This window comes from Dermacentor silvarum, chromosome 1, assembly GCF_013339745.2.
Source record: "Dermacentor silvarum isolate Dsil-2018 chromosome 1, BIME_Dsil_1.4, whole genome shotgun sequence".
NCBI classification, from domain to species: Eukaryota; Metazoa; Arthropoda; class Arachnida; order Ixodida; family Ixodidae; genus Dermacentor; species Dermacentor silvarum.
In genome coordinates this window covers 139,541,810-139,554,983 of record NC_051154.1, presented here as the reverse complement: position 1 = coordinate 139,554,983, position 13,174 = coordinate 139,541,810, and the positions used below count along the sequence as shown (strand labels likewise).

General features: G+C 46.4%; 1 protein-coding gene across 1 annotated transcript; it reads left to right on the top strand.

The window, feature by feature from the left end:
* Window positions 1-1,202: 1,202 nt before the first annotated feature.
* LOC119436135 (neuropeptide-like protein 31) lies at window positions 1,203-5,278 on the top strand. Its single transcript, XM_037702898.2, has 3 exons — window positions 1,203-1,308; window positions 3,979-4,419; window positions 5,170-5,278. Exons 1-2 carry the CDS (start codon window positions 1,297-1,299, stop codon window positions 4,375-4,377), a joined length of 411 nt encoding a protein of 136 aa, XP_037558826.1. The 5' UTR covers window positions 1,203-1,296; the 3' UTR covers window positions 4,378-4,419; window positions 5,170-5,278.
* The last annotated feature ends 7,896 nt before the right edge of the window (window positions 5,279-13,174 follow it).

Genomic DNA, 13,174 nt, shown 5'->3' with positions numbered 1-13,174 from the left:
GACAAATGACACTATCGGCAGTTTAGTGTCGCAGCTGGAACGTACAAAAAAAAAGGAAAGTAGTTCTCCCCAAACACCTGTCGGGGCTTTAAATCATGTGGTGGAAATCACTTCGAAATTGGTTGATGATGATGATGATGATGATTTATTGGCATCCCCTTTGAAACGGGGCGGCAACAAATGGTCACCTAGCCTGCTTGATTTAATCAGGTATACTATACATGTGCGTTATCTAGCATTTTTGTATACCTCTTATCTTTTTCTTTTTAAAAAATTTACCTTGTACCGCTACCTATGATTTTAAGAGATCAGGTCGTATCCATCTTTTCCACGCTTTTTTCCACCAGTACTCTAATCGTCTCTTGCTTATCTCTACGGCTGATCTGTTTATGTTTCCTCCCACTTCAAACCCAATCGCTCCTGGGAGTTGCACGTTACCTACGGTTCTCGCTGGGTGGATCCCAGGGCATTCCATTAGGATGTGCTGAGTGGTCTCTGGATCTTTACTACAGCATACACATGTCTCATCTAGTTCCAAATATTTGTTCCGATATGTTTTAGTCCTTAGCAACCGGCTCGAGCCTCAAATAGCAAATCCTACAGATTTTCCCTTCTAATTTCGTTCTTCTCATTCTTGTAAATCTCCATTGTCCTTTTTGTTTCCATTCTTTGCATCCAATTCACGGTGTCTATTTCTCTCACTTTCTTTCTGGCACTTTCTTTCTGGTTTGGAACGGCCGGCAACGCCACGAACGGTGAAAACCGGCTTTCGTACTTGGCATTTCTGCTGTCTACACGATGATCACCCCTAATGAGCGCAACTACCGATTTCGAAAGTTCAGTCTTGCACATCATAACCCAGCACCACCGCGAACCGCAGCTTGAGGCGGTCGCGACGGAATGAAACTGCGGCCAAACATGCGCGAGAATTTTGACGGCCTTTCATTCTGTGTGTTTTGTCTTTACCGCCGCGGTGAACAGCGTGGGTCGCGCGCGCTATGGAATGTGAGGCTGTGGAATATTTGCTACTTCGTATCACTTGTATACATCTCATTTCCGGGGAGGAGGAGGGGGCGGGGGGTTCTGTCGTCGGAGGGCAAATGAAGAGAGGGGGAGCAGAGGCGTGGACACCCCTTCTCTTGAGGCTGGACCTTTTCTTGCGTTTTTTTAACCCTTTCCCCGAGCTGGGTTGGCCGGCACGATTTTGCCCTTGGTGTCGCCGGGGTATATAAGTTGGCTCCTCCAGCACGGCAAGCATCAGAGTTTCGCCAGAACCTCCTGAGGAATACCAGCACCATGAACACCCTCGTGAGTTGCATTCATTTCCCTGAGGTGTCGGCGGAGGCAACACCGCAGCGCACCTGCGATGTGTCTAACCTTTCCTCCAACGGCTTGCTTGTATCGCACCGTGAGCCAGTCATAGGCGAACTCAAGCGCGACGCTGCTCCTAAGCAGGTCCCTTGCCTTGATGGCTGGCATGTGGGCATTAAAACGCTTTTCTCGGGGTGCTTAATCATCTCAGACGTGGTATTTAAACTTTGATGCTTACGTCTTTGACCAATACCCTCATTACATTCATTTTTGCGATGTAGCACTGGTGTTTCTGTGCTTACCATGGGGCACGTATGCTTCACATGCTGGGAGGTTCCTTGTGAATTTCAATCAATATTGCAATATATACTTTCCATCTATACAAAATACAGAAACAGGGGTTTGTGAAAGAAAGCTCCTAGACAGCTTGACTACTTCACAGGCCTTTATAGGCACTTCGGAATGGTGGATACAAAAATAGTTGCAAGAGAAATCATTATGCAACCTACTACGACGCAACCTCAGAGCAATGGAACCCGCAGTCTCGGCAAACAATCATAAAAATATTGATGAACAGAAGCAGGTACTGTGTACTTACAGGTTACTAAAATAACAAATGAAATAAATGAATAGAGGAGTTTCATTATTTATTCATATGTCATGTGTTGTTACTTATCAGTGACTAGGTCACAATCGCTATTCTCGTAGCTGTTTTTGAGTAGGCAGAGTGTAACAAAGTCACTGTTTGCCTAGATCTAAACGAACAGCCGGTCCAAGCTACCTTTCCCTGTTTCGTGTAGTGCAACTTAGAACGGTGTTTTGCAAATGGGCTACCATGGGCCATTTTTTTCTGTTATTGCTAGTCTCATTTTCAATTTGATGCTTAGGCTATACCTATGCAGATTATATATGCTAATTACTCCATCACTGCCCGTTGGAGAGCCATAGGGGACATTACGAATAAAGCGAAGGCATTTTAATAAAGCGAAGGCATTTTTGCTGTAGCCTATGAATATGTGGAAGATTCAAATGAGGTGCAGTACCCCACACGAGAAGACGACAATAAAGGTGCCAGTATAACAAGGAGTTATTTATTGACCAGCAGTTTGAATATAGTAAAAAGCAAGTATGTAAGGCTACGAACTATACCAGTTATGTTTTTTTTTCTAAATACCCGCTGTGATTATCCCAGGACATAGTGCAGAAAAAATCAATGCCAAGAAATTTAAATTCTTCAGCAAAGTGAATATTGTGTAAGTTCATTATATTGTTACCGTGTGTTGAAACTATTTATAAGGTCTAAACGTTACAGCTCTTGTAGTGTAAATATCTGTTCTATTACGTATACCGCCTGCTTGTTCTAAGCTTCACAAGTTGTCGACCGTGCGTGGAATCACCAAATATTGCCTCAGTAGTTGGTGGCTCTGTCGCATTGCTAACGAACGCATTTAAACCTTGCCTATCTATCTTCCCCTCTAAAATAGTAAGCACTGAATAAGTAGGCCCTAACGAGCAATATGCAGCTCTTCTTGTATCTCCCCTTCTCTGGTATCTGTTGCAAGAATGCGTTGCACAAACAAACCAACAAAAACCGTCATTAGCACCTCAGCAAGCACTACACAAACCATAGCTCCTTTCTTGAAGGCTCAAGCGAGCACTAATGTTTGCGGTGCCGGTGAACGAAAATAGTGCTCAGCATTGAGAAGACGAACCGCGATCACCCGTCCATATCGTAACCCATTGATCGAACATTGACTCGTGTAACGGAAAAGGAGAAGGGAGCCAAATAGGTGTTGACTCAGATCGTATCTGAAGCGAATAGGCGCTTTACAGCCCCGCCTCCTGCGTTTAGGCGTCCACAGCATGCGAGATTGGTATCGAAAGGAACGTGACCGGAAAGCTAAAATGCGCGGGGGCTGGCAGACTTCTCGTGGCTGTCGGGCGCGCGGCAGCTTTTAGTTTTAGTCTTCAGCTTGAAAAGGCTCGGTGTCGAACATTAACAGGACATTGTCATACTCATGAATGCGCATTTCTAAATGCTTATTTTATAACACTACAACGGACCCTCTGGACAACGTGAACGAATAACTAACAGAAGAAAAATGAAGGAGACGCGTGCGAAGTAAATCTCTGTTCAACGGCGACGGCGTAAATCTGCAAATCGATTCTTGTGTGCGAAGAAGTGTGTTGACTGTACGGTAGAACCTTGATAGGATATCTGCTCAGCAAGACGCGTTGATGGCAGCACAAAGCCATAGCCAAAGGGCTGTGGTTGGGATAATTACGGATTACTTGTTTTATAAAGTTCATCTGTTTGTGACGTCTCATGATCGCGTAATATCGATGTCGTGTTAACTGCTTTTGGAGTAAATAGACCTTGCGGTCAAGGAGGATCCCGACTGCTAGAAGAGAGGTAGAGGTGAGCCTTCTCGTGAGTATAAAGTAACAATAAAATATGGGGATTCTTGTTTTCAGTGTTAAACTCGCAAATTTCTTCCTATTGATTCACACTACATCAGCTAGCATCAGATGCAAGGCCATTAGGCGTGTTTAAAGATTAATACTAATAAAAAGAACTGGACGCGCACAGTCCTCATTTCGTGTTAAACGCAGATCACCCAGAATGTAGGTATGCACTCACGACGCCTTTCGTTTTGGCGCGCGCAGATCGTCTTCGCCGCCCTCATCGCCGCCGCCAGCGCTGGCTTCGCCGGATACGGCTATGGCGGATACGGCCTCGGCTACGGCCATGGCCACGGCCACCACGCTGTTGCCGTTCCCGTCAAGACCGTCTCCTACGTGAAGAAGCCCGTCGTCAGCGTCGGCTACGTCACCAAGCCCGTCGTGACCTACGTCAAGCAGCCCGTTGCCACCGTCTCCCACACCGTCCAGCCCGTCGTGTCTGTCAGCCACGCCCTCGTCTCCGCCGGCGGATACGGAGGATACGGAGGATACGGTGCTGGCTACGGCGGTCTTGCCGTCGGCGGCTATGGCGGCTACGGTCTTGGCGGCTATGGCGGCTACGGCCACGGTGCTGTCCTCAAGGGAGGTTATGGATTCCACTAAATCCTGGTGTAAACTACGACAGCTACCTTGCTTGTACCTCCGGTGAGTGCCGATTCTTCGTTCATTTGCACTGTTGAGTTCATTTCATCGTTCACACGCTCCAAAATACCTGGAGTCACAAAGTTACAATTTCAGACTACAAAATTGTGCGTGGGGAAAAAATGGTGTAAAAGAGAAAAGGATCGGAGCCAGCCTAGAATAAAATATCCTATGTGCTGTCCTACAGTGAAGACGTGAGAAGGAATATTTATTTATTTATTTATACAATATACAATTATTTATACAATATGAAAGGATACGAAAAAGATGGGGGCAACACGCACGCACATTCAGGCAGCAAGCTAGAGAACCGAAGTTCTCGAAGCACAGTCAGAACAGAGTGAAGCATTATATATATATATATATATATATATATATATATATATATATATATATAAAGAAGTGAGTAGACAGGCACCAGCTTGATTTAAAAATATACTTTCTCAAGTAGTCGTGACTACTATATTCTTTCGCAGCGTAAGATAACGGCATTTTCGTAAATGCATTTTCTGGGAGAAAATGTTTGACTACTAATATTGAACATGGGCAAGTTAAAGCTCTCTGCTTCAGCAGGAGGTGCACACACTTTAAATATGATCATTAACAAACCGAACCGGCTCTACATAGCTTTGCCAATATGAACACAAGACTGGAAGCCGCAGGCTTAACTATTTTACTTCCTGATCCGTACGCTTGGATTGGACCTGTGAGATCGTGTTGGTGAACAAAAATGTCTCTTTTTTGCTGTTTCAGGTGCGAACACAACGGTTGCGAAATCGACGAAAAACTCCACGCCTGTAGCATCCTGCTACTTGGGTATTTATTGTGTACAAATAAAAAGCTCGCATGATTAACGCATGCATCACCCGTTCTATGTTTCCTTACCAGTTTTACTTTCTGCTCCGAAGCCTTGGCAAGCAGTCTGAAATGTGGTAAGACGCTCTGCTTTTGTTGAACTCAACCAGCATCCTTTCCAAGAAGCAGCTTTAAATAATGAAAGAAATGTCCACAGCTGTCTATTGTGCAAGATCAGAGCAGTGTAAAAAAAAAAAAAAAGAAAACTAGCGAGCAGCAACGAGTTGGCATAATGCAAAAAAAAAAGAAGCATAAACAAGCATTTTCTTCTTTCGGTCAATCGGTAAGCTATTAGCCTAGGCAGACATATGAGCCGGGTGGGTGGGCAGGATAGCAAGGACGCAGAAACTCTTTGCACTCACCAGCGTCTTCCTTCACTGAAGTACGCATTTCTGGCCGATGTGACAACACGAGCGACAAAATGTCAATGTTGTTCCCTCTCTCTTACTGATACAATTAATGGTGACGTGCTTCTACGGTGTCCCACAAAATAAAAAATAAATAGAATAAAGTATACAGGTTCAACGCACAAGGTGGAATCTACATGAAGTGAGGCTGTCGTAAAGTGGTTAAGCAGATGGTTTACAACTAACGGCGATGCGTACAAGTTTGTTTAGTTTCAGCCTTTGCAAGATGCAATCTTATGGAATTTGTATGTTTAACAACCTCAAAAGTTCCCACTTTGGATGCTTAAGCATAAAATGGCCCATTGAGCGAAGAAGCCGGCGTCTGTAGCAGCGAAACGACACCTCAATTCCAATAGGTGACCCGTAAAACGAGCAATCGCAGGGAATTGTGGGGCGCGCCGTCTGCTTGCAGCTTCTGGTTCGACGGACGACGCAGCGGCATCGGCGACGTGCCCGGCGCACGTGTTTTTCTACGGGGTTTCAACTGTCAGTCGTGCGAAGCTTTCCGTCCGCTTTGTCGACCAGCAATGTCGTACCATTCATGCAGCTGATTTCTTGCTTTCAGTTCACTCTGGGTGCGACGATGACGAGCCAAGAAAGGCAAGGATACGCTTTTATTCATTAAGGAACTATGGTTTTCGTTTCGGTGGCCTTTTTTGTTTCTGCCAGGTTTAGCTCTACGACATTTGTCGTTGCTTGGACGCACCGTCACTGACTGCTCTGCCTGCGGGTCAGTCAGACAGATGAAAAAGTTATCGTTATCCGATAATTTATCAAGCGTATAGAAGCATTACTCAGAAAATCAGGTGCTGAGGCGATGGCTACAGCAATGCATGCTGTTCTGTGATCGTAGCTAGAAACCGATATCGTTGGTATAATGGCGCAGCTAGCGCTGAAAATGATACTTTTGCGCGCTGTCAACGGCATTTCTCGGTAGACACTCCAGGTTCATTTCAAGTGGTACGTAGTCAGACGTTCTCGCTTTTTTGTCAACAATGGCCGTATCGCCGTCATATTACGGCTGCACATTATCTCTATCTGTGCTGAAGGAGCTAAGGAGGGCTAGTTGGTTACGAGTATTATGTATGTATCTCGCTGTGTCCCTCTTAAATTCGCGCCGTAAAGCCTCGTTTCATAATACCTCTACATGTGCATGCGAGTACTGACATAGTTCTGGTTGCCTGAGTCAATGTTAGAGAAATATAGAATTATAGAATTTCTCGAGGGATCAAATACATGAATAATAACTGCATTGCCATTGCCAATGCCATTGTATATTAGATGGTGCAAAAGAACTATTGAACGCTACGCACTGTGAATACAAGTAAAGTATGTATTTTTTCATTAAAAATATATTCGTATGTTCCCAAAATTGTGGCAGAAATCACTGATATCAATGCTTCCGCATTTTTTTGTATCTTTAATAAGTACAGGAAATATCACGCGAACTTTAGAACTATATCAGTTCAAAACCAGCAACGCAGTGCATGCAGCTGATATGAAAGACGTAAAGGCCATGAAATTAACAAGTTGAGGACAAATATTTTAATGAATCTATGTCATTCACGAACCTTGTTTACATTTTTGTACATATGCAAAGGCCAGGAAAAAACCTGAATGACGCTGTCCTTCCTTGCAATGGATTGCGCAGGAGCAGCTGTTACCAGTCGTGTATTGTGAGTAATTGCACCGAAATTATAGTCGCCACAGTGGGAACATATAAAAAGCAGGAGTTGTGCAAAATATACATTAGAAATGCGAAGATCGAATGGAATATACAAAGGCGAAGATACAACTTGATAAAGGGCAAAAAAAGTGTCGCTGGAAACAAAGTTCACTGCTTGTATACACAAAACCTCGCAACAAGATATTTACATGTATGTATAAGTCTCCAATAAATCTAGGTATCTAAGCAAACGTCACTGTATATAATGTGTCAAACAAGACAAATAAACATGTTGCTCAGTCACAGATAGTAAACTTTACGCATAGAATGACAGACGATCCAGGCAAGAACAAAACTATGATCGCAGAAATCGTGATATGTACTTGGGCCATGCGGCGGTCGCGACAGCACCATATTGGTAGAATAATAAAGGAATAATGCAGAAATCAGTACGAAAATGTGTAACTTAACTACCTGAGAGCGGCAACAAATATACTGCACCCAAAATTAAAGCAGGGTATTGCTTCGGTTCAAAAAAAAAAAAGTAAAAGCAGGTAGCTAAAAAGGAAAGAAAAGGTCAAACGAAAGCCCCAGATGATGCGGCAAGTTGAAATACCCAATATCCGAGTCTGTTTGTTGGGAAACGCTGCGTGGGCCGGGCTTTCAATGGGCAAGGTCGGCCAAATTGGTTATTGATGTCCTCGTAATTTTCGTATTCGCATGATAATTTTGATCATGATGCTAACTGTTACAATAAATGGTAAACATTTCTGCGGTTTTCAAAGCTGATGAACAGTCATACGTTTTCATAACTACGAGTTCTGAAGACACAGAGCTTTTTTACATAAATTGATTTTCGCTGCTTCGGTGTCTAAAAGACAAACTTCACTCGGCGGGGAAGTTTAGCGAAGCGGTCAATGACTTCGGACAGGTTGATGCCGATGTCTCTGTGGGCTTATAAAAGATCCAGCCTAACCATGCGTTCCTCAGACATTGCAGAGCGCACGTAGTTTTCTAGTAATCTCATGTTTGAAAATATTTGCTCTGCGCTGACAGTGGTCACGAGAAGGGTGACTAGAATCTTCAGCAGTTTGTACACATTTACATAGAACCTCCAGTCGCAATGAGAGAGGGCATCTATTACGGTGCTAAAACCTAAATACACTTCTTAGATGTCGTTGGCATTCTTGTTTAGGTACCTTGCACAAACAGTAAGCTGTTCGATTCCAGCAATATACGTCGTTTCGTCAGCAAGTACGGAGAAATAACTGCAGCGTTTACTTTTGCATCTAGGCTTTCTTTGATAATTTCGCCAAAAATTTCTATAATTTGGTTTTGTACATCTGGGCTTAAATACGAGGCATTACTGGGGCAACTTTCCAAATCGTTCTTCAGATATGTATCTCCACAATCAGCTCGCATGCGAAGAAGCGCTTTGAAAATACCAGTATTTCCAGCCGGTGCTTTGCTTTAATCCATAGGACCACTGTCCCTATGGCCACGGAGATCCAGACTTTGTCGCCTGCAAAAAAGAACTGTCGCAATAATAGGCCGCTAACTTTCTTCTGTTTTATTTTATTTTACTTTGCTTGCCTTGGTCCAGCTGATCGATCACATTGGGCGCACTTCCTGAAAATGTTTGGAGAAATTTATCAGCTGCCAGCTGATAGTCACGGTGATATTTAATATTTTCGTGTATGGAAGACTGCGAGCGCGTGCTTCCATCTCTGGAACGGCGTGAATACGAGGGCTCCAGTGCACGCTTGTTGGCCCAAGTTTATAAGAACATTAAACCCGTAAAGTTCCAGAATTGAAAATCTGAAGCACGGCTTTGGAAATGTCAGTGCACTTTTCGCGTCAAAAGTTAATGAGAATTTTATACCCACAAAGTTCGGAATTGATATCCATGCGCTCCGTAGATTCCACGGCCGCTGCGAGATGCCGCGACGCGTCCGCTCGCTATCGAAAAGCCCTTGAAACTTTGTGCTCGGATGGGGCAGGGGCTCCTTGCGTTATGTGACTTCAAGCGCAGAAGCGTTGCCACGAAATCCATCCCAATTTCGCAATGTTCGTGCCGAAATGTCTTTTCGAGCGTGAAAAAGACATTGTAGACAAAATCCCTAATGGTTCCCGGCACCGGTGGTTGTTTTGCTGGGCGCCGGGAAAAAATTTCGAGAGGGGCTGAACCCCCATCACCCCCCCCCCCCCCTACCCCCTGGCTACGCCCCTGATCCGTAGTGCGCTCAGCCATCGCACTCGCCGCGGCAGCGCGGCGGCCACTGTATCTACGCTACGTAGCAGACCGCAGCTACCTGCAACTGTAGTGCGTATATTATGCTATATTACGAAATCAAGCAGCCCGAAACCAGTGAGGAGCAAGCTTCTGCTGAAAAACAGAGCGTTTGAGAGAAAGGTGACTTCGCGCTCCGCATGCGAGCTCCACGCGCCGCGCACGACTGCAAAACTTGGCTGAGAGGTTCACAGCACCGTAGGCTACCCGCGAACTCTGTTTTTTCCCCAAGCCCGAGGGGTGGTTCAGGACACCCTTAAACATAAGCGAGGTCATGTGATTATAGGTCATGGTTTGACAAACCGAACTTTACCTATTTATGAGGTTATACGTGACTTGTGCTGGATTATTTTTATGGCATCGAGATTTTAGCAGAAGTGTATACATGCATGTACGAGACAATGTGGCATTCAATCACCGTCTAAGCCACTCAGGTTTTTCTGTGGCATTGTTTTCATACACACGCACTTTTATTTTCTGTTTTGTTCTGTTATAGATGGACGGCTGTGGAGAGATCGATGTGAATAGTACTTCGGCTACACCATTTCGCTATGTCGTGCAGCAAAAAATAAAGGTATAAATGATATTTTCATAGCCTGAGAATACTTATCTAGATTCCATACACTGTGTGAACTAATTTTATGACAAACATCTTGCACATAACTTCATAGCTATCAAGCATCGTTTAAAGGTCCCCTAATCCACCCAGAGGTCGAAATTTAGTTGTGTTGCAGTTGTGCACGAGTCTACAACGACCACGTAGCCGCGAGAATTTTTCGAAATGGTGCAGGAATAGCGGAGTTACACGAGTTTGATGATCGAAACACGGCCCTCGCTCGTTTCGCTCTTTCCTTCGCTACTCTCCTCGTCGGCTGGTCTCTCCTCTTCGCCGAGTGCTCCTCCAAATGTCACGTGACATTCCTCGTCGGCAACGCACTTCTCAAAACACGGGCCATTTTCGGTTAAGGCACGTCCGCGCTAGCGGCAAATATACCAACGGCGAACTGACCTCCAGTGCCGCAGAACGTCTGCCGCGCGAGAGGTGTCCAAAGTATACGGCAGTTATGCGATTGGCCCGTCGATCGTGCAGCGTCACCACCCGCTGCACGATCGACGGGCCAATCGACGACGCGCGAAGCTGCGCGCCTCCGCCGCCGGCGACGAAAACATCGGCTGCAGCTGCTGTTCCAAGCAAAATTATTTCCGCTATAGATAAAGCGGTGCATAAATTGTACATTTTATGGAAACCAATGTCAGCTGTCAAATGTTTAATATGAACGAGAGCTCCGATACTCGTCGAGCTCAGCTGAAGCGCACGGCTACCGACGGAAGACGACCGGCTCGGCTGTGCTCGCATAGCAGTGGACGGCGCTCTTAATATCAGCGTATTTTTCTTTGTGCACAATTATTGCGAAGAACGACAACAACGATAAGAAAATATTGCGGCTCGTGAGCATCGATAATTCATTTCGAAGCGGCGTCTGCTTTAGCTTTGAAGGGAACCGGAAAAAAATTGAAGGACACTTTGTAAATTCGAAAGGTTGTTCGGCGAAAGCCTGTGCCCATTCGACTGACTAGGCCGCATGCGCATTCGCTCATTCTTCTTCTGCCGTTTGGTAACGGGGGAATCCACATTCTTGGGGCGCTTCTCCGAATCGCTTGCCGTGGAATCATCACCGGGCCGCTTCGGAGCCATCCGACTAACTCGAGTGCTGCAACGAGACGTCTGCCAAAGGAGCGTTGCCGCGCGCACCGCTGTGCCATCACGTGATTGCTGAGAGAGTGTGAGGGGGAGAGGCCACAGCTGGCACCGTTACAGGGCACGGACGGACGGACGGTCGGACGCTGCGAGTATGAGCCATTAAAGGCTTTCGCCTTAAAAGGCCTAGCGACGATATCGGCGCCATCGAGCGATCAGCGGCGGTGAGGCTGCCGCACAAATGAGTCCCGGTCTCATCCTCTCTACGTACGGCAAGAAAATCTCGCCGTTCGCGAGCGAAACCGCTGTCGAACGGCGGCCCGCGAATGGCAAACGGCGTGCGGCGAGTTACCGTGCCGGTAACGTGGACGGGCCTTAGACACGACTCAGCGCTTCTCGGCTACCCGCTGTTTCGTCCGTGCCGGCCCGTGCTCATGCGAAGTGTGCCGCTATGGACCCTGTGTTGCGCGCACGTCTAGAAAGGCCAACACTGTCGCACTCTGTTGGCGCAGCTAATCAGACCGCTAAGCATGACTGTGTTGGAACACGAGCGATTTGGCACTTGCGTTGCGGGACGATTCGCAAGCGCACACAAGCGAGCAACACGGCGAGGAAGAGCAGGGAGCGCGCGTAGCTGCTAGCAGACTAACCGGAAGTCACAGTTTCTTGCTCGACCAATCGACATCGTCTACGCCGGTTGCGTGTTTCTATTTCCGCCCAAGCCCAGTGCTCGACCGCTGGCGCCGCCATCCGCCGCTCGCACGTACCATGTTTTTAGGTGGTTTCTTTCGCCGAGGGCGCTTGAACGCAATCATATAGTTTGTATGAATGCAAGCTTTGTAATCGTGGCTGTATGGCCAACTGGTAAGCTCGTCACCGACTCCGTTTTTCTACATGCTGACCTAGCCGGACGCCCCTATCGTGCTCAAGACTTCAGAGATGCTCTCCGGAAAATTATAGACTTGAGAGAAATAATCTCAATCGGACAATTCCAGATGTCCCAAGTCTGGATGGTGACATGCAAGTCGCCGTCTGCGAAGGCCAGATTAGTCATCTGCGGTGCATTTCTTGTTAAGTTTAAGAGATGTGTTGTGATTGATCCAGAGCCAGCGGAAGTAAAGATTAAGATGCTATGGCTTCCTGAACATTTAGAGGATGCTTACGTACGCGAGGCACTACAGACTTTCGGAAAAGTGCTATCAATATCCAAGGAAAGCTGGAAAGTATCAGATATGGAAGAAATGCGAACTCTCAAACCGAGATGTTGTTATGTCACTTGCTGATGGTGTCAGTGTCGCCGATATCCCACACTTACGGACAGTCTGCGGAATACAAAGTCTTCTACTCATCCCTGGAAGACCACCACTGTGCCTTCGCTTCCACAAAGTTGGTCACATTTGCCGTCACTGTCACACGCCTAGGTGCGACGATTGCCGACGCTTTGGGCACACGACTGCAGACTGTGTAATAACGTATGCTGACAAGCTGCGACATCGCACAAGACCTTCAGATAACGCACTGCAAGAACACATCATGGATGTCACAGAGGTCCTAGAAGCAACGGGAGATCTGCCAGCTGACACCAGTGAAGTTCCGCCACCGGTCAGCGCAGAAGCTAGTGAGACTGCATCGACTGAGATCACAACGGCACAGTCTGATCCTGTGGAAGAGGCAACAAAGGGGAGTGAAGAGCCGGAGACCGTTGAGGCAGTTAGCGGCGAGCACGCAAAAGAAGATATTCCAGTTGCAGAAACCGACACTGCTCAGATACCGAACCAGTGTCCTACTCCTATGGAGAACACACTCTCCAACAACACTTTGCTGAAGCACCGTGCCTCGAC